We start from the raw sequence: 20,201 nt of genomic DNA on the forward strand, positions 1-20,201 counted from the left end.
CAGCAGGTGCCAAGGACAAATAGGTGACCCAAATGTGAAATTGTCAAACTTTAAACATTTGACCGAAAAATGGTTTGAGTTTGGTAATCAATTTGCTGGGCAATGTCGGCTCATCTGTAATTTAGTTGTTGAAATATTTATTCTAGAATTTGAACGTTGTAAATATTTAATATAAACTTTATTAATTCTTTAGGACTTTGCATAAGCACTTAAACAATTTTCATGACTACATTGATAACAACAATAAATAAATAATAATAAAATATACTTTAAAGTAATTTCATGTAATTACTTTAAATTAATTGCTACAAATTGAATTAGTTAGATCTAAAAATAGGCTATGATATAAATAAATACTTGAATAATTCAACTAAATGGCTAATAATAACAGCATCTTCAAGTTATGCCTTTTAATTAAACAACTAAAACAAACTTTTCTATTTACAGCACCCGCTAACCGCTCCCATTCCCGCTCCCAGCCCTCGGCCCTGCTCCTGTTCCTGTTCCACTTCCTGTCCGTGTCTTGGTTGATGTTTCTTCACCTTAACACCTACTGACAGGTGACGATTGAGGAGAGGTGGGGGCTTCCTTAAGAATTTGTATGTATGGCTAGGCTATCTAAAGTAGAATTTGCATAATTACAGCTTCAAGTCTCAACGCCAGACAGCCTGACGTGAGCTGACGTGACTTGCGAACTTTTAGCCGGGTCGATTTCTCAACTACGCAAACTTGCGTGCCTGCACCAGTTTGTTGATGTCGTTGTAGGTGGATAGCATGGCGGGATTTTCGAAATCCTTGAATTCCTTGCACTTAACAAACGACTCCTCGCAGTCAACGCCATCCTGGCCATCCTTTGCGGCACGCATATACTTGAAGAAACGCAAAATGTCTGGGTTATCGGAGGTGGGTTTGCGTAGCTCGTTTAGTTCCCTGGCAAACAAAAAATAAAAACATTTAAATGTGTAAAATAAATTGCGGCATACTTCTAGGCTGGCATCAAACTCACCGACTCAGCTGAGCGGAAACCAAATTGCTATACGGTGCATACTTTGCGGGATTGGCATACATCAAGCAGATAAGTTTCTCGCGACAGTTCTCATTCTCTGAATTCAGCTTGAGTTGAGCGAAAACTGAATCCAAACGTGACAATAGCGGGCTATAGAAGGGATCATAGTTGGACAACAAAAGGGAAGTGCTTGGCACCTTTTGGAAGTTCTGGAAAGTGTTCATAACGGCCGGTGTTGGCTTTTTGGTCATTCCAGGTGCCGCATTCGAAGAACCCGCCGATATTCCTTGTGAGTTTTTAAACGAAGCACTTCCAATGCTCTGGAGGGCACTGAGATACGTATCTTGCATCATTTGCTGCCCACCGTAACGAGAGAGGGATTGCTGATTTATCGCATTGGGATTAAAGGGAGCATACTGGGCCTGTTGCTGGGATGCCTCTGCAAAGGGAAAACACAACAATTGCTCATTACACTGGTCAACAAAAATAAGACTTAGCAGCAAAGTGTTGGGTAAATGTTTGTCTTCTGCTGCTTCCTGGATTGAACAATTATTATTTTGTTTGACCTTTCACTCACCTGCATTATATTCAAATCCAAGGTTATTTGTTTTGCCATCGTCAAGTGAACCGAACTTGTGCTCATCTTCGACATCTCGGAAATCCAATTCCTGTGGTGGTTCGGCAGGACGAATAAACAATGGCACCGAGCTAGCCGAGCCGGATGTAATGCCTGTCCATCAGCAGGGAACACAAATTAGATACAGACAAGTACATAGATTTGTCAGGCGCACTCACCTTTGCCAATCAATCGACTGACACTGCCAATTATAGTGGGCAAAAATAGGGCAAAGAGCAGACTCTTCAGCACCTGCAATCCCATGTAAATGGGCCACATAATCTTCTTGAGACCTGCAATGCCATTCGCCTTATTAGTAATGTCTTGAGCCTGTCTTCCGTTTGAACAACTTACCCGTAAAGAACAAAAGTCTTCCACTCTGCAGAGCACGAGGAATGTCTACCTCCACCTTGGCATCGTCCCAGTTGCTTGCGCTACGTTCACTACGTTGATTCGCTTTCGTTTTCTCAGAATGGGGCATCGAATGATTTTGTTGGAGTGCCAAGACAAGACCTGGCATGGGCTCATACTTGCCTTGGGTAAAGAACTGTTCAACATATTCCATTAGCAACTCCTCAAGACCTTTCAACTCGGCCTGCAATGTTGTTGAATTATTTTCCGAATTACGATTAATCTGGTGTTGCTGCTGCTGCTGCAGTTTCTGGCTGTCAGTTTCCACCAATTGCTGCTCTGTTGCACCCTCAGGTACTTTTCTGGCCTCCATGGTTTCGGATGCCTCTGACTCTGACTGATGCTTGTAGTCTCTACGCTTCATGGCCACAGTCAGGCGAAGGTCACTTTCACTTTCCACCGGCTGAAAGACACGATATTGTCCAGATTTTGTGAAAACATTTCGCGAAATGAATTCTGGACTTATATCGATGGGCAGAATCGGTTGGAAACTGTTGTCATCGTTACGCGGCTGGCCGCCCATCGTTGTCAAGGGTTGGCTGTAGGGAGTGTCCACCGTCCCTGAAAGGTTTGAGGCGGCCATTATCGACGTGACAAACCAGATCTGACTGACAAGGAGAATCGGCAAACCGCCCACCTTCCATTGGCAGCTGCATTTTCTTCGCTTTCGGCGTGTGTTTGTTTTTAATTTCATCTCTCGTGTCGCCTCCACTGTGGTTACGATGTTTGCTCTACTTAACCTAGCCATTGACAACCTTTTCGAAACTGGAGGTAACTCGGTTATTGCCGTTGTCAAATTCCACGGTCTCGCCCTGTAAGCTGCAATTGCATGCCCCTTACCAGCCACCAGAGTCTGCGAGTCTGAAAGTAAAAATTTTGCTGATGAAATTATTTTCCATTAATTTTGTTACCGTTAATTCCTGGAATTACAATTGAAGAGAGGGCGAAGGAGGAGTTTATCCTTCCCTGCGATTGGCATGCGAATAAACAACTTTATGGCACGTGACAAGCAAATCAAACACTTTTACAATGTGCTGGAAAATCTTATTACGTGCGGCCTTGGCGGTTTTACATCCTCATCATTGGCCACCAAAAATTCATGTGATGTTTTCCTCCAAACTCTAATGTTCTTTAAAGTGTGTGAGTGTTTGTCTCGCCACGGCTTGTTACAAATTCTTTAATATTGTTGCTGTTGTTGCCCAATTTGATGCCTATCTCAATGTTGGGCTCGTGCCTCGTACCTCTACCACTAAAGTACATACTTTAAGTAGTACCTTCTGCATACAATGCACGTAGCAGACTTTTTATTTGTCTTTGCCATTCGTTTGTCGTTTTGTTGTCGTTGTCGCAGCGACAGCGGTTTTTGACACGCCATTGGAGCAGCCACATCCCAGCCAGAGACCGAGCCACGGATGACTCCACTCTGGGGGAAAAAGTGAAAATGTACACACACGCAGACACACAGACACAGTTTTGTTTGTATTTACACGCCAAGTATTTGCGGCGGCAAAAAGAGATGGAGAGATGGTAAAGAGCGTTGGCGTTTAGAGCCTCTTCCACCGCCCAGATCACGTTTGTTTCATGTTGCATTTTCACTTTCGTTTTGATGCTTTCGCAAATACCTGGGCAAAACTGTTACAGAATCGAGTTTGGTTAGCATTAATCAAATTAAATAGAAAAAGCTTAACAATTGCAATTGCAATTTAAAATACAACCAACATTTATTTATTTTTGTTCTGCCTGACGGATTCTGTTGATTCTCTTTTCATTACGAATTCTCGTATTTACCTAAATGGTAGAACAAAAACATTTACAGAAAACTGCATAACAAAGAACATTCTTTATACTGTCAACAACTAACGAAAATTTAATTTTAAATAATTTAATTAACCCCGAAAAACCTTTCATTTATTATACTTCTTAGTTTTGTGTGAATTAAAATACACAACAAAATGTAATTATACTCTTTGTATAACTTTTATGTTTTCTAAACCAACTCTTAAATACATATAGAGCGACAAGAATATCCATATAGTTAAAGGCTTTGCAAATTTTTGGTGACTATAGATTTTAATTTATTTATAATTGATATTTACCGCATGATTTTGATGAAAAATCAATTAAACATTAACTCGGTCAGACACAGTGCAATAAATTGCAACCACAACAGATTAATCGAGTTTTTATAGTGAAATGCATTTGTTGGGCAAAGAGTTTACATTAATTAGCTACAGATGAAATGATTTCATTTCCTTCAAAAAGATGGCTGATTTAATGAAGTACTCGGAACAGAGTTGATATTTTGCCTGATTCATTTGCAAATCTATTGTCAGGCTGCAAATGCAATTTAAATTTCATACAAATTGAATGCAATTTTCAACAGGCAATCGTCTCCATTACGACATTATGTTTTAACGAAGGCAATTCGATATATCTTCGATGCAAGTAGTTGGTCCTTGTGTTATGGTTTCCATTTTCAAAGCACCATCGATTGTAAATTAGGAGTAATTATTAACTAACTAACGCTTTCTGCTAGTTAAATCATATGAATAAGATCATTTTACCTTTGCTCGAATGAAACTCAATCCAAATACGCACTAGAAATGCATGTGGGCTACTGTAAAACAGATTACCTACATAGTTTACCTATTATGTATGAGCAACTGCATTTCAGTTTCCAGTTACCTTAATGTGCTGCCTAATGAGCATGTTAAAGGGCTTAAACAATGATTTTCATCAATTATCAGGGCCAGGTCTTTTGTTTTAAGCTTAAAGAAAATCAAGAACCGACTACTTGCTTTTGTTATTTTTTTTTTTCATTTTCTCCCAAGTTAATTATACAGAAACTTGCACGTTTTTGGGTCATGGTCGAGCTAGCATGCAAATTACTTTTACAATTACAATTAGAACTAAGAATTTCCTCAGTTTAGTGCTCATGTACTAACTAACTATCATGCTGAGACCATCTTCCGTTTCCTTTTCTGCTGCATCCCGAAGTTTTGCCTGCTGGCAGGTAGATTTTTATTAAGATTTTAATTTTGTGCTCCGCCTTCTGTCTTTCATGCTCTAATATTCCGCCCCTTCCTCAATTTTAATGTACATATATACATATATAGACTCGTATTCATTGTACAACGCGACTTTGTCTACGAAAACTTTCAGAAGCACTGGCATCATTTAATCAGTTTCACGTCTAACGCTGCCTGCTTGGATCTACTTTGATTTTATTCTAATGCTGGTAGTTCTATTGGTTGTCTTCTTCGCTTGGCTTGGCTAGAACGAAGTTTCTCAATTAAGTCAACCAAAGTTTTCAAACTTATGACAGCTGCCGCTCATCTGGTCTAATACAAATTGATGGAAGTGGAGCACAAGTCGCGATGTCACACACACACACAGACACAGTCACACCCATCCGACATATGAATCCCATTAGCTTTATATATATATATGTATGCATATAAATTTAAGAGTACAAAGGGGCAAAAGGCCAATAAGCTGACTGTCATCATTTGCGACACGCTCTGTGGCAGTTGAAAGACTGTGAAGCGGCGACTAAAGTACTAAACTTAGACACAATGGCAACCAGTTTTTTTTTATTTTTGTGTTTGGAGCATAACAAGTTGACAAAAGTGTTGGCCACTAACGGTCAACATTGACCATAAACAAGACGTAGCTGGCTGCATCATAACTGTGACACAACTGTTAATGCCGCAACACTAGCAACTTGGCTTAGAACAAGTTAACAACTTACCACTTTTGACAACAAATGCATTGTAGGTCAATGCGTTCACTTAAATGGCCATCAAAATTCAACCACAAATTATTACCATTCGATAAGCATACAAAAAGAGACATCAATAATTTGCCAATTAATGGGTTGCACTTAAGTAATAATCTTTTAAAAAGTTCTTTTTTTTCCATTTAACAAGTGAAAGCCTGGCTGATTTAAAAAAGAATTATTATTTGTTATATGCTTAATAAGCTGTCAGGCTGACCAGGCCACTTAACAGCATTTAAAGTCCTTTTCAAGTCCTTGGATTATCTCTTACATATTGTAGAATAAGTTATGACTAAACCGAGCTGTCAAGTAGAGTGAAACGTGACAAATTTAATGAGGAAAATCTATATATAAGATCCATATTATATCATGGAAATGACAGAACTCCTTTAATGGAAAACTTTTAGACACTTTGTTACAATCAATAAAAGTAAAAGCAGTTATAATTGCATTCCAATGTTTATAGCCTAAATTTGAAAACATTTTAGACATTATATTTGATTTTTAAAATGAATAAACAATTTAGATAACTATAAACATTTGCTTTAAATATTTGTTAGTAGTATTTTTCATATTTGCGGACCACACACAGTAAAAAATAAATTCAGTTTCAATTTCCATTTCACATTTGAAGCCGAGATATTTTTAATGGAATTTCACTGGTTGCGTCAAGTGTTATTTTCGCCAATTAGTTACCAATTTGGGGGTAAAAAATATATGCGGTTATTAGGCGATGATTGCTTTTGTTTTTTTATTTTCCTCTTTTTTACGGGGCGTAGTCGTTTTCCACTCAAATTGAGTGATTTATATGCGTGTTGTTGAACCTTTTTTTTCAGTTTTATGCAACATTCCCTACTGGCATACCTATGTATGTAGGTAAAGGTAAAGATAGATAGATATATTTGTAGGTATGTATTTGCCGCTATTATTCACTTTTCGCTTTTGTTTTTAGAAAGTCAAATCAACATCGTGTGCAGGCATTTAAGCCATTAAATTTATGCTGTAAACACAAATTAAATTGTTTTAAACTCACAAATTATGCAATCGCCTTAACTTGTTTGTCGCAAATGGAAGATGAGAAGATGGGACAAATTTGTTCAATTACATTTTACTCTCCAACCCAGACACACACAAAAAAGAAGCAAATTCAATTCTCAGCCTCAAGAGAGCGTAAAAACATTTCTGACATGAACTTGACTTGCAGGGAGGACTACTCCGACTTGACTCTACTGTCAGCATATATCACTTTAATGGCCTGGATATGCCATCTGCAAATGTTGCCTCACGAGTGTGAGTGCATTCATTCAAAATGCTGGCTATGAAAGTTGCTTCTCCTGCATTCAGAGCTGAAGATTTTGCAGACACTTATGCCTTGATAAAAAGGAAAGTGCGAGTGGGTAAAACGCAAATGAGTTGGGTACTTGTATTTGTATACTCAAACCGAGGACGGAACATTTCACTAAGCTCCATCGGCTGCTGCTGCTGCTGCACTAGTAACCACATTTCCATGGCTCAGTGGCAGCCTCCCCGCCCCCTCATTCAGCCCAGAGTAACAGTTTCACAATTAATAGTCTGTAAAATTCAAAGGGGACGACTAATTGGAGGTCTGTTCGATGCACTGCATTGCTCTTGTATCATTTTCATAATTTTGCGGTTGATCGATGTCGACTTTCTTGTAGGCGCACATCATGACGCATGGTAACACACACACACGCACATTCACACACATACAAAGACACTGTGATGAGCAGAAAAAAAGAAAGTATCATAAAAACTTTTGGCGACGCTTCGATGCCAAGTGTGAAAGATGATGAGTTTTGGTCAGTTTCAGTTCTCTTATTCCATTGGGGTAGGCCAGCTGTTTATTTTTATTTTTTGAAGTAACAGGAGGAGGGGTCTTACATAACCCTGCATCTGTATACATTTAATTATACAGAGCTTTCTTAATAAGCTGTCTTTTCGATCGCGCCGGGCCCACCTAACAGTCAACAAGACTGTTGGTGGCAAGAGAGAAAGAAAGAAAGAAAAATACCTAAATACCTTTTAGGCCAAACCAAAACCACTTTTAACGTGCCCGTCGAGTGAAATGTTAACAATTGGTTGGCTTTTGTTGCCCTTTTGTTTTGGTCTTGTTGTTTACCTTCTCCGAGTCATAGAAACTAAAACAAAATGCTATAACTTATTTATATTTGTGCTGAAATTGAATCGCAAATTAATTCAACTGAAAATGATGAGCATCATAAGTATGATAAATGATGGACACCTATCAAACTCAACTTAATACAACTCAATTTACCTTTTGAGTTAATAGACACAAATTCCTTGAGGAATTGCTAATTAGCGTGAGGAGTACCGATTGAGGAGAACTTTTTGCTTGGTCACTTTCTTTATCTGACTTTCGTTTTGTTTCGTTTCGAAATTGGAATTGCACTCGGCGTATTTTTTTTTAGGCTTGGTGAAAATGTTGCACTGGCCGAAAAGCAAGCGAAACCCGTTCACTTCACTTCACTTTACTCCACTTCAGTGGACTTCCTTTTGTCAATTGCTGCGTATCCACACTACACTTCGGGCCAATTACCATGAATGGCGGTTAAGAAAACAATGCTTGGCACAAACACACCACAAACAAACACGAATTGGGGATTAGCTGTAAATTCTATTGGTATTCATTTTAATCTATAAATATATCTATAACAACAAATTTCTCGTTTATTTGATTTGGGGCTTTCGAATACACTAAAAAATAGACAGTAGCCGTCGCGACGTCTTGAGCGGAGCTCGCAAAGATTTCAACTGTCTGGCGAAAGCCAACGGAATGGCGGGTGCGATCAACCAGTTTGAGACTTGGCTTAACGTAAGATCTTACGTTCTCTTACGTCTCACAGTTTAAGAGAGACACAAAGAGAGACCATGACATTGACAACTTTGGGGCAATGGAGTGACAGTTTTCTTTGGCAACAGGAATATGAAATGTCTCTCTCTCTCTCTCTATGCTTGTCAATTTTCCACAATAAAACAAATTTATAACCATATAAAAAAGATGCTGCCTCATGATGAATAATAAAGTGTATTTCTAGTAAGCAAGGAAACATTGCATTTCCCATTTGGTTTGCTCATTTAGTTACTCCTCTCTCAGTCAGTTGGTCATTTCTATGGACTTTCGATTTTCTTTGGCAATGACAAGCACTTGCCAAACTTTGATCATTTGTCAAGTGGGTTAGCCCAAGGCAGATGAAAGGCAGTTGCAGAAGTTGATTGCACAGTGCCATAATAATTATGAACATTTTTCGCAAAAAATTTCAAATTTTTCCCATTTGAATCATTAACAAGTATGCAGAAATTTTTCAACAATTTCCTTGTGATAATTTTGCCATTTACATTTATCGCTGATTGCATTCATCCCATATGCAATCAACTATTTCGATTTCCGAGGCTAAATTGGCTCATACATTATCAACTTGACTATGCAAAAACTGTAATGCAACATAAAGAGGAATCAGGATTTCATCTCATTAAAAAGACAAGAGATGAGTAACTATTTATCTAACTATTTGCCATGGAAACTGACCTTGCGACCTTTTGAAATCATTTCAATTGTTGTTGGACCTTGTAACATATGCTTCTGACTCCTTCCATGTCCTGTCAATTGCATTGCCAGTTGTGGGATTACAGAACACTCTCGACGCAACATCTTTGTCATCATCTGTGCACTGTGTAACCGTAGAGATTTTCCCTTTTTTTTTCTATAAATATTTAAAGACTAAATGAAAGCAGAAGCGTAAGCTGCTTTTCACTTGAAGCACTGGTTTTTCTGTATCTAAAGACTATTTTTGATTTTGATGATATTGCTTTTGCGAACGGGTTTCGCCTTTGGCCAAGCTTCATGCATGAGAAAGTCGTCGCTTAGAATTGGCCAACTAACCGACACATTGTTATTAATTTTTGGTGACAAACGTGTGCCATTGACTTGTGGCCAACGAGCAGAAACTCAAACTCCACCCTCCCTGCAATTGGCCCATGACCACAATAATTCGAAACCAGATTGTTAGACTAACTATATGATAGATGCGAAAGTTGGATACTCTCTTGTCTTACCTAGAAAATAATTGACGATTTGAAATAAATTGTTAAAGTTTTTCTTCTTTAAGAAGATTGAGTTAAAGCAAACTGACATTTACGAACAAGCATTGCTTTTTTAACACTGAAATGTGACCTAAATTAACATACCCTGTATTATTTCTAGGGTATAAAAACAAACTCTAAAGCTCAACAGCCAAAACGAAATGAAAGCTAGTTTATGAGACCACAAAATCAATAACCGCTCTTAATAATACCAAAGCAAAAACAAGCGAAACCGAAACAATAATAAACGGCAATGTGCAATGGTCTCTTTCCAAAAATTTAGGACAAATTCTATACCAAACAAAGGCATTTATACATATGTATATACGTTTATACAAATGTCAAAAGTACACTAACAATAGACAGAGAGATGGCTTCACATCATGTTTCAATTGTATTGGCAAATATTTGCCATCTCTCGTGAAAGTGTTTACAACATATCCATTTGACTACTTCTATTAGGGCAAACTGAAACACAAACAGAGACGCAAAGAAAGCAATTAAAGAGCTGTCGACATTGTCCAACAGAGTGACTGACACTTTAAGTACTTTGACCGCACTATGTAATACTTATTGATTAGATCAAATCTGCATATTGTGGCTGTGGATTGTTGCTAAGCCACTATATTATTGTGGTATGCCTCAACGCTTCCGCCACAGACTCACAGACCATTGGCCCGGCCCATAGGCTCTTCTTTGGATGCCACAAAATTTCGTTTTTGAATACTGTCAATATTTGCGAACGAACCTTTTTTTTTCTCTTTCTTTTGTCGCTTTGCATTTCTTATTTCAATCATTAATTTCACTTTTACTCATAAATATGCTAATAATGTGCTCACGCCTGACTCACTTTGCTGGCGGCAAAGGGGGGCCCGGGTAGGAGGTGGACCTAACAGATTTGTCGAATTTCATTTTCATTATGTTACCGATTCATACCACAATGAACCCGGCCGGCTATCGATTTTAGAATGGTTTTGTTTGCATTACGCAATTTCGTTCAAGAGGAAAGTTAAATAACTCCATCATAATAATTATACTATGGCCAGAAGAGAAATGACCTAAACATCTAAAGAGAATAACGTTTGCTCAGATACTTTCACAGAAGCGAAGCAAGTGCATAAGAGCGTTACGAACGGAAAGAAGAAAAACAAACAAGAGTCGTACCCCAAAAAAATAATAATAATTTTTTATTTCTCTTCTTTTTTTTTTTGTTTTTTGGCGACATCACGAATACATCATAGAAATTTTTTAATTAATTTATTTTCTCACTTGGACCCGTCAGTGTGGGAACATTTCACATTTTCCACTGGTCACGTTCGTGCTACACACACACACACGAGGGCTGAGATAAGGTAAAAATGTTTGACCTTTCACACTGTGAGGTCCAAGTTGAGAGAGCTATTCAGATTATGAAGTGATTTTGAAGCGAGACATAGAGACCTCAATTGAAATGCAATTATGACTTAATAAACGTATTACCAAAACTTTTGGGAGGTCTCTTCTTAGGAAAGGTGTCAAATTAGATGGCGTGGAGACTGATGAGCGAATAAATTCAAGAGGCTCAAGGCTTTGCATGACATTGATTGATTGGACAAAGCCATGGAGGTGGTTCCGCCTACCCTGCGGTCTAATCAATGAATGTGTATTGCGGATTCCTTTAAGGCGGATACCACTGCGGCAACATTAAGGCTTTTGTGTCAACGTCGTCACACAACTTCCGCTGTCAACTCTTCATGTCATGTTTGCCGAATGTACATACGTAGCATATTTATGATATATACACACATAATCGGAGTATGCTTACGTTTACGCCATTTTTATAGGCCATAACATTTTATGTTGTGGCTGGTTGACATTCCAACGGGTTCACTGAGCCTTCTGGGCATTTGCACTTAGTCCATCGTATATACATATACTAGATGTCTGCCAACTGGCTAGGCTATAAAAGCTAAACACAAAAGCTTGGCCAAAGGTTAAAGTGTTGAGCGGTGTTAGCTAAGCCTGGTCCACTTGCTCCACTTCCTCAGTTATATGAGAATTTCTGCCACCTAAAGTCGGCCAGCTTACTTTTAGGACTTGAACTAATTGGTTTATGACATCAATTTATTGATTCCAATACTTACCGGCGGAATGAAAACGGAATGAAAATTAACTCAATTATGTTAAACATGTAGACGATGGTTTTTATTTTTGGTGGGGGTGGCGGGAGAAGTTATTCTCAGGTCTATGGAAGATAATACTTAAACTTTATGCTATTTATATACATTCATATATTTTAATTTGAAACTCTTGTATTATACATTTACATTTAAAGATATTGTAAGTGGCATTTTCAATGGGCCTCTCAATGCCGTGAGAAAATTGTTTACGGTTATAGATTTTATTCTGCTTAAACTACTGAGATTTGAATGACCTGTATTTTGCACATCAATATTGGTGTATTACATATTATTAAGTATGTAGATAACTTATATGCTAATCAAAACACTTGAAATAATAGAATTTAATTTGGTTTACCTAGGAACCTTGAGTTAAGGAACTAAATTCGAGTGTAAATAGTTTTTCAAATCTATCGGAAATGTACCGGAAATGTAATTGTGGGGCTCTTTCAATTAGATTTCAATTTCACAGTGGCCGATATTTTTTTAATGAAAAACATGAAAATAAACAATGTTTAGACTTTGTCTTGAAGCACTGTGTACTTAAATACTAAATATGCTAGTTATTGGAGCAACTTTGATACAATTTAGACATCTAATTAAGCATTTTCCTTTATGTGGCTCATTCGTTTAAACTTAAAATTAACTCAGCTTGGCTTCAAATCACTCGAAAAATATTTATTTAATTTTAATTCTATGTCTGTGTTTTGTAATTTTAAATAGTAATTCTAATATTCAACTGCTCAGTTTTGGGATGATGGGATATTTGTAGAGTGTTTTGTGGCTCTTTGTGGCTGCTTCCTTTACGGTGAGCTGTTGAACGCAATTGAAGGACATTTGCAAATTTTTGAATTTTTAGTATTGTTCCAAACTGTAAATGCGCAAAAAACACACTCAAGTCATAATGAATGGCAGCAAGAACAAACGATTGTACAAAATTGCCAATAGAAAATCTCGAGTTGCCCAGGCAACTTGCCAATTGGCAACGACAAGTTCAAACAATATGCAAAATGCTACAAAATAAATGTCAAACGCATGCAATGGAACAGCAACTGCAACTGCAACTGGTTTTGTGATGCAATAATAAAAGGAAAAATAAGAGGAGCAACAGCAGAGAGCGTCCCTCTATTGCAGTCACCGAACCTTGATGCATGCAAATCGAATCAACTTAAGGATAAAATGTTTCAAGACAAATACAAAAGACAAACTATAACAATGAAACACAAATGGCGCTAAGGGCATGGTTAAGGTTAGTACTCGGAAAATGAGGTGGACAGGAGAGAGGGGGGTTTCATCTAGTGAACATATAGAAAATAGTAGTATTAACGATTGCGTTTTACCGTGGCATTAGCTTAGATTGCTCTGTGGGTATGATTAAATCCATGGCTATCTCCGTGGGCATAGGATTCTCGGTTAGAGCCACCGATTCGGTCACCGCACTACGCAATCTACTGCCGCCATTTCGATGTCCTGTCACGAAATCGGTGGTGGCCATGCTGATGCCATTGATGCCATTCTCGCAATCACCATCGCCACCGCCGCCGCAACCGACGCAACAACCACAACCGCCACAGGCTCCAGGGCCGCGCTTGGAGGCAGCAATCGCCTGGCAACTATGATCCAGTAGCTCGAGCTCCCCCTTGGACATGTCGGCGCCGTGTTTGCGCCTGCGACGTGCCGCCACCGCCTGCATGTTGCTGCCTGTCGTTGGACCGGTAAGATCATCATTAGTGGAGAAAGTGCACTGACATATTAGTTCTCGAAATTCTTTACGGAAGTTTTCGTTCAGCCATCCATAGAGCAGCGGATTGGAGCAGGCCGAACTCATGCCGATCATGTGGCAAATTGCATATATAACAAGCATATTCTGTGTGACAGCTCCGCGCTGCATATCGGCATACAGATTGAATATATTCAACGGCATCCACGAAACCCCAAAGATAATGGCAATACTGATCAGCAGGCATTTGGTGCGCTTCATCCGTCTGCCACGCTCCACTCGACGCTGTGCCGAACTCTGCACGGTGACGACGGTGATGCGGCTTCTCAACTTGTTGTAGATCCCGAAATAGGCCATCGATACAATCAGAATGGGGACCAAATACTGCACACAGAGCGAGAAGATTGAATAGTAGAAACGTCCATTATTTATGGGCCAGTCCTCAATACAGAATGTTATGCTCTCCTGTAGGCCGATCTGTTGCAACAGTTTCGGAGTCTCCGTACTGATTAGCTTCTTGAATATAAACATGGGCGTGGCAAGCAAAAGGGCCAGCAACCAGATGCAAACCAATATGGAGAATGCTCCAACCACTTGCAGACTGTCTCTTGTGGGATATACAATAACCTGTAAACGATTGGGCAAAGAAATTGGATAAAAGGAAGAAAAAAAGGATGAATAAGGGAGGGATAAACAAACAGGCAAAACTTATAAGTATGCACACTTATTTACTCTCTGCATAATTGTCAAATATTTACTCAATCTATATTGATTTTTGCCTCGCCAACCTTTTTAATAGGCAATAAGAATTTATTGTTATGTCTGTTTAAGCATTATTATCCGAACCCACTCATAACTTTATCGATTAAATCGCTCCCATTTACAAAAACAAAATATTTGCATGCTTACTAACCTGATATCTGTCGAAGGCTATTGCCGTTATGGATATGGTCGATACGAATATGCAAAGGGCCTGTAGCAGGCCAATCGTTCTGCAGAGTATTGAACATGACCCAAATGGCCAATACTTAAAGACAATCTCCACTAGGGTCAGCGGCATGGTCACCACGCATAATAGTAAATCTGTAAACCAAAAACGAAAAAGCAAATAAAATGGCCACCATAAGTGGCAAATGTGAAGAGGGAAAACTTTTTAATGACCCCACTTACCCGATGTGGCCAAATTGAGTATGAATAGATTGCGGGCTGTACGCATAATGGGCTTTCGAACCACTGCAATGACAACCAAAATATTGCCCACCGCTCCAAAGATAATGAGTACAATATACAGGCTGATTAGGATGTGAAACCAAGGATTATCTATGGCCCGATTCCTCAAGAAGCGTTCAATCAACACCGGGTCCAGAGAGGATGTGTTATATGTTGCATTATAGCTGCTCGCATTGGCCATTGTGGAGTTCTCTATCATTTTGATGCTCGTCGCTTGGGTAACTGTAGCCACTTCCAAGTCCAAGTAGTCAAATGCATTTCGTTCGCTAAGCAATTGAAAACTGTCACTATTGCTGCTGCCCCGGGAAAAATCATTTAGTTTGTCCTCCGTATTGATATCGGAGAGTAATGGCTCAGTTTCCGTTTGATTCACAGTCACAATCTGCAAGGAACAAAAAAAACAGTGGGCACACACACACATTAGATTCTATTTATGGCAGGGGAACCACACTAACCACGAAAATCAATCAAATAACTCCGAGTTCTCTCCCACATTGCGTGAGCCACCAACAATCATCATACAAGTATATGATTTATGAGACTGGCCTGACGCACGCGCCAATTTCACCTGCTTAAGCAAAAGGTTTATGGGCTTTGGGCCTCCATACCGCTTGCCATTAATGTTTATAACCATCATATTCAGTTGGTTTGCCTTTTGGTGCCAGTAGGTGGCCAAGTACGAAAGTGCTTGCCTAGTGTCTATGTTCATTTGACATGAATTGAAATTTTAACGCCATAATTGACCCTAAAAATAGCTAACCTTGCTTTTGGTCACAAACAAAAAAAAAATATCCCCATAAAGTATAATCCTTAAACGAAAATAAACTAAAAACAAATAAGTATGTTAATCGAATATTTCGTTTACTTTTGTTTAATTATAACCTAGTTGCTCTTTACTTTCTTGTTTTGTATAATTTTCTTTGTGGCATGTTTTGAATGGAAAGATTTTTCATAATTTTCTTACAGTTAATTGGAAGTCTTCAGGCCATAGGCCATGCTTTGCTTTCTTAATTATGCAACATATTTTCATTGTCAGATTCATGAATCTTATTAAGCCAAGATAAAGTAAATAATAATGCCCTCGATGTGTTGCCTGGGTAGAGAAAAGTTAATTTGGACTTTTGATATTAAAGTGAGATGCTTTAAGCTCAAACACACGGGCAGAGAAACAAACAGAGAACATTTTGATGCTCATTCAGGTTATAAATGACGACATTTGCCAAAAATAATTGCGTAATTTTATGCACCAAAATGGATGCGCACTTGTCAGTGTCAATAAAAGCAAATGGCACAATGTGCCTGATGTTCTGATGTGCTGATGGCTGTGTAAGATGCCACACTGTGATGCTACAGAGACCGCCTGAAAGTATACATTAAAATTGGCATCCGCGATAAATGAGGCGCTAATAAATCTTGCCAATTCAATCGTCATGAAAAAAGCAACTCTACTCTTCACCCATGGGAAATTAAGACAAGGGAAAATTTATTAAAGCCATTTCTGTTGCATTTCCAGGATCCAAGGATACATAGTTTTCCACAAAAAAACAAACACTTGAAACTCACAAACCCCAATTTGAGGTTGGTCAAACAAAATTAATTGACAAATATTTACAATTTGAGCTGAGTTTGGGGTTCCGTTTAAACAATTGAAAGTTTATTCATCTTAAATTTGTAAAGAGGTTCACCACACACTGAACACAAAACTTTTAAAGTCTTTCGCATTAATAAATAATAAAAAGTTTCTACGAAAAGGTCAAGCACAAAAGGGTCTATAGTGAGTTTTCATGTTCATCAATTTGTTGCCAAAGTGCAAATCTTAGGAATTATTGTTACGCTTGTTCGAGGTGTAAATTGAATTTTCATGTCCCTTGCAGCAAGCCATACAAATGTGAATTTTTTTTTATTTTTTGCTGGCGATACTTATACAGCTGCTTTCAATGCTTAGTTCGACAAACTTGATGACAACAAAAATTATGCAAAGTAACCATCAAGTCTCTGACAGTTGTCACAAAATTTGAATAATTTTTTAGAAAATGCCAGGAGCAGAAATAAAAGAGTATCCATTTATCTTACTTATATTTTTTACAACACCGGCTCAAAAAGGGAAACCAAAATGAAGTCTTTAAGGGTAGCCAAAAAAAAAAAAAAAAATCACACACTGAACCAATTCTAACCAACTGCTACTCAAGAGTAAACCAAAAGAGGCAAGCACCAATTTCCTGCCGGTAGTCTGAGTCAGCTATTTTGATTGTGATTTATTTCAGCTAGCTGATCTATATATACCATATAGTATATATATATGGGTGGGTCCCTCTTGTGGACGGATGTTGATGTTTGGCCATCGTGTTTTTCTATTTTAAGATGAATTTTATTGCCCTTATTGTGCAATTTGTTGGCAAACAAATATTGCCGGCGTTTGCTGATAAATGTATCAATTTATATAGACGAACCTTTCTGTTGTGTATGTGTGTGTGTGTGTGTATATGTTGACCTTGGTTGTGGCAAGGATGTTTACTTTATTAATTGGCGGCGATTTTACAAAAACTACATGAATGTAGAATGCTGCAGACTAAGACATAAGCTAATATATACTGAATCCTTATAAAAATTTAATCAAAACATGAAAAATTCTCAAAGTTAAATAAGCTCCGGATGTACCATTATTACTTCCAGGAAATAAGGATTGGCATTTTCCATCGATGCAAACAAACAAAGAAAGGGGTCACAGGTACATTTTATTTTATCGTTTGTATTTTGTAGTCTTTGTGTTATTTGAAAGATTTTCATTTTATAAAAGGGTTATTTATGGCATGCGGTAGCAGTTCTTGTTCTCCTTACTTCTCTCTAACAACTAGGTTATTGTTGTTGGTAGGAGGACATTATAAATATATATGACTTGGGGCCCCCTACTTCCAGCCGCCATATGCTTAAGTCAGATAGATTGCCTTTTCAGGAATTGTATACACAATAAGAAGAAGATGGTCCAAACTCCAAAAGAGAAAACAAAAACTTTTTCGTTTAAAAAAAGAAAGTAATTTCGCCGCCATTTGACATCTGCCGAGCTTGTAATGGCTTCTTGAGCTAAGAAGACGCTTTAAGTATTTATATTGCAATTACACTCACCATGCTGCCTGGCACGTATTGCCTTTTGACTGTGATGTGTATGTAGTAGAATGTTTTTTTCCTCTCCTTACTCCTTGTTTCCCTTATATTTGTTTGTCTGCCAGTGACACCAGTTATAAAGTAGTTGCTCCTTTTATTGGAGTCTGTTTAGCTGTGCATGGTTATTTAGTATGCAACTTGACAAGGATTTCTCTGTTGCTGACATGATCTGTAAATGGTCACATTTAAGATGCATTTTAATTTTATTTTTGCTTTGAATATTTAAACAACACACGATGGTGAAAATCACAGAGTTCGATGACGCAATTTCTTTTTACCCGAGGATAAAACGCACTCATTTACCCCACCATATGGCCCGGGGACTTGTTAATTTTCCAGTCAAATCAACTTAATTAAAATATTTCATTTTATATGTATGTTATTGCACTTTGCAAGGGCAGAAACTTTATGAGCTCCAGGCGAAATTTAAGAAAATTGCATTCAAAGTGCCGACAAAGCAAACCAAACTTATGCACAAAATTGAACTGAAAGAAACTTTTAACCAACCAAAAGCCGTTGCATTCCAGCAGGGCAAAATTTTCGGTTGAAGCATATTTTTAGCCTTTGGTATGCAAAACTTTTGCATCTAAATTATCAAACTATATGGACTTCTTGGTTGGTTTCTTCTTCGTTTTGAATCGTCAAATAAACAGACTTAAATGCAAATCAAGTAACAGTTAACGAAATTCAAATTAGTTCTTTAATTGTAAAAAATTCCTTGAATCTACCTTGATTGATTTTTATTAACAGTAACTGGCTAGAACTTTTGTTGGTTTACCTATCAAACATTAAGAATTTCATTGCAGGGGGAAAAAAATCAATTATATATAATTATTTTCCATCCATTCAGGTGGTCATTAAGTTAATTGCTTTCAGTTCATACTTAAATTGCAATAGAAAAATGGTTCGTGTCCGAAAATTTCACAAAATTGGTTTTCTTTTTTTTCTCTCGCTCTCTTAGTTTGCCCTTTTTACTCATTTTCTTTGATGTGCATTTGAAATACGTTTTCCATTCAATTCAGTGAACTGAACTAAACTGAATTACAACTTCCTGCGTAGTGTTTTTCGTTCATTGCTTTTTTCCCATCATTATTCTTTGGTAAATTTAGTTACATTAATCCAGAATCTATTTTATTTTTTGAGTGCCACGTCACATTGCATTATATTAAAAGATGTTTGCTTTTACACGGATATTGTTACGATTATATGTATAGAAAACTGTTCCTTTTCGATTATTTTGCCAACATAGCAGCAGTCAATTGCAATAGCAGAAAAAAAAAATAATCATAATAAAAACAAAAACAGCGTCCGGCATATTATTGGTTAAATTTCCGCGGCCCCGATTTCTTTTCTTTTTTTTTTTTTTTTTGAGGGGGAGACGAGATAAAAACATTTACTGACCGATGCCGCTCGCGGTTTCTTAGTAATTTTCACGCCTTTAGCATTTTAATGGCGGCACATCACTTGCCAAAAACAACACACAATTTGTTTTCCACACTTTGATGGGGGCATACCTTTGGTTTTTTATCGAGATTCCTCTCATTAGTTTGCTAGACGCGGAATAAATTTGAATAATATTTTCTACAATATTGAATCAATTTATATTATTCACAGATTTTTATAACTTTGCCAATGTTTAATTTAAGTTTTGTTGATCTCCGATAACCACACGCGTACACAGTCAGCGACCATCTGTTGGCTTTCGATGTGAAGCCCTTGCTTATATAGCCTTGTCCCTACCACCAATGAGGAGGATACTTGGCGATGATTACCACCGATGAAACTTTGCTGCGATGGAGTGAATGTTGCGTATACGCCGCGTCAGCCACAAGTTACAACTGAACGAGTCGCGCATCGACAACTGGCAAAAGGCAAATGCTTTCAGTTTTGTTATGGCCCACCAGCTGGGCCGAGCTTTCTTATCAGTGAAGTTAGGGGTTGAAGTGGGCCGCAAAAGCTTTGCACAGTGGGCTGATGAATATGTTAAATGGCATGAA

The 20,201-nt window shown here is 38.0% G+C and overlaps 2 protein-coding genes across 6 annotated transcripts; both read right to left on the bottom strand.

Annotated features, from left to right (window-relative positions):
• Window positions 1–316: 316 nt before the first annotated feature.
• Window positions 317–9,582, bottom strand: LOC6650060. Of its 2 annotated transcripts, XM_047009360.1 has the most exons (7): window positions 9,380–9,582; window positions 8,108–9,284; window positions 1,977–2,894; window positions 1,802–1,915; window positions 1,584–1,736; window positions 1,007–1,445; window positions 317–930 (listed from the first exon to the last, which is right to left on the bottom strand). In XM_047009360.1, exons 3-7 carry the CDS (start codon window positions 2,779–2,781, stop codon window positions 720–722), a joined length of 1,722 nt encoding a protein of 573 aa, XP_046865316.1. In that variant the 5' UTR covers window positions 2,782–2,894; window positions 8,108–9,284; window positions 9,380–9,582; the 3' UTR covers window positions 317–719. The 2 variants fall into 2 exon arrangements, with proteins under 2 accessions (XP_046865316.1, XP_023036175.1); XM_023180407.2 differs by lacking the exon at window positions 8,108–9,284.
• Window positions 9,583–12,090: 2,508 nt separating this feature from the next.
• On the bottom strand, window positions 12,091–19,796 carry LOC6650294 (neuropeptide F receptor). 4 transcript variants are annotated; one of them, XM_023180296.2, is made up of 7 exons: window positions 19,719–19,796; window positions 18,166–18,373; window positions 14,983–15,424; window positions 14,726–14,895; window positions 13,866–14,439; window positions 13,433–13,793; window positions 12,091–12,963 (listed from the first exon to the last, which is right to left on the bottom strand). In XM_023180296.2, exons 2-7 carry the CDS (start codon window positions 18,166–18,168, stop codon window positions 12,948–12,950), a joined length of 1,566 nt encoding a protein of 521 aa, XP_023036064.1. In that variant the 5' UTR covers window positions 18,169–18,373; window positions 19,719–19,796; the 3' UTR covers window positions 12,091–12,947. The 4 variants fall into 4 exon arrangements, with proteins under 4 accessions (XP_023036064.1, XP_023036063.1, XP_023036062.1 ...); XM_023180295.2 differs by having other exon boundaries at window positions 12,091–12,905; window positions 13,433–14,439; window positions 19,719–19,795; XM_023180294.2 differs by having other exon boundaries at window positions 13,433–14,439; window positions 19,719–19,795.
• Window positions 19,797–20,201: the final 405 nt, after the last annotated feature.

Source organism: Drosophila willistoni, chromosome 3R, assembly GCF_018902025.1.
Source record: "Drosophila willistoni isolate 14030-0811.24 chromosome 3R, UCI_dwil_1.1, whole genome shotgun sequence".
Lineage (NCBI taxonomy): Eukaryota > Metazoa > Arthropoda > Insecta > Diptera > Drosophilidae > Drosophila > Drosophila willistoni.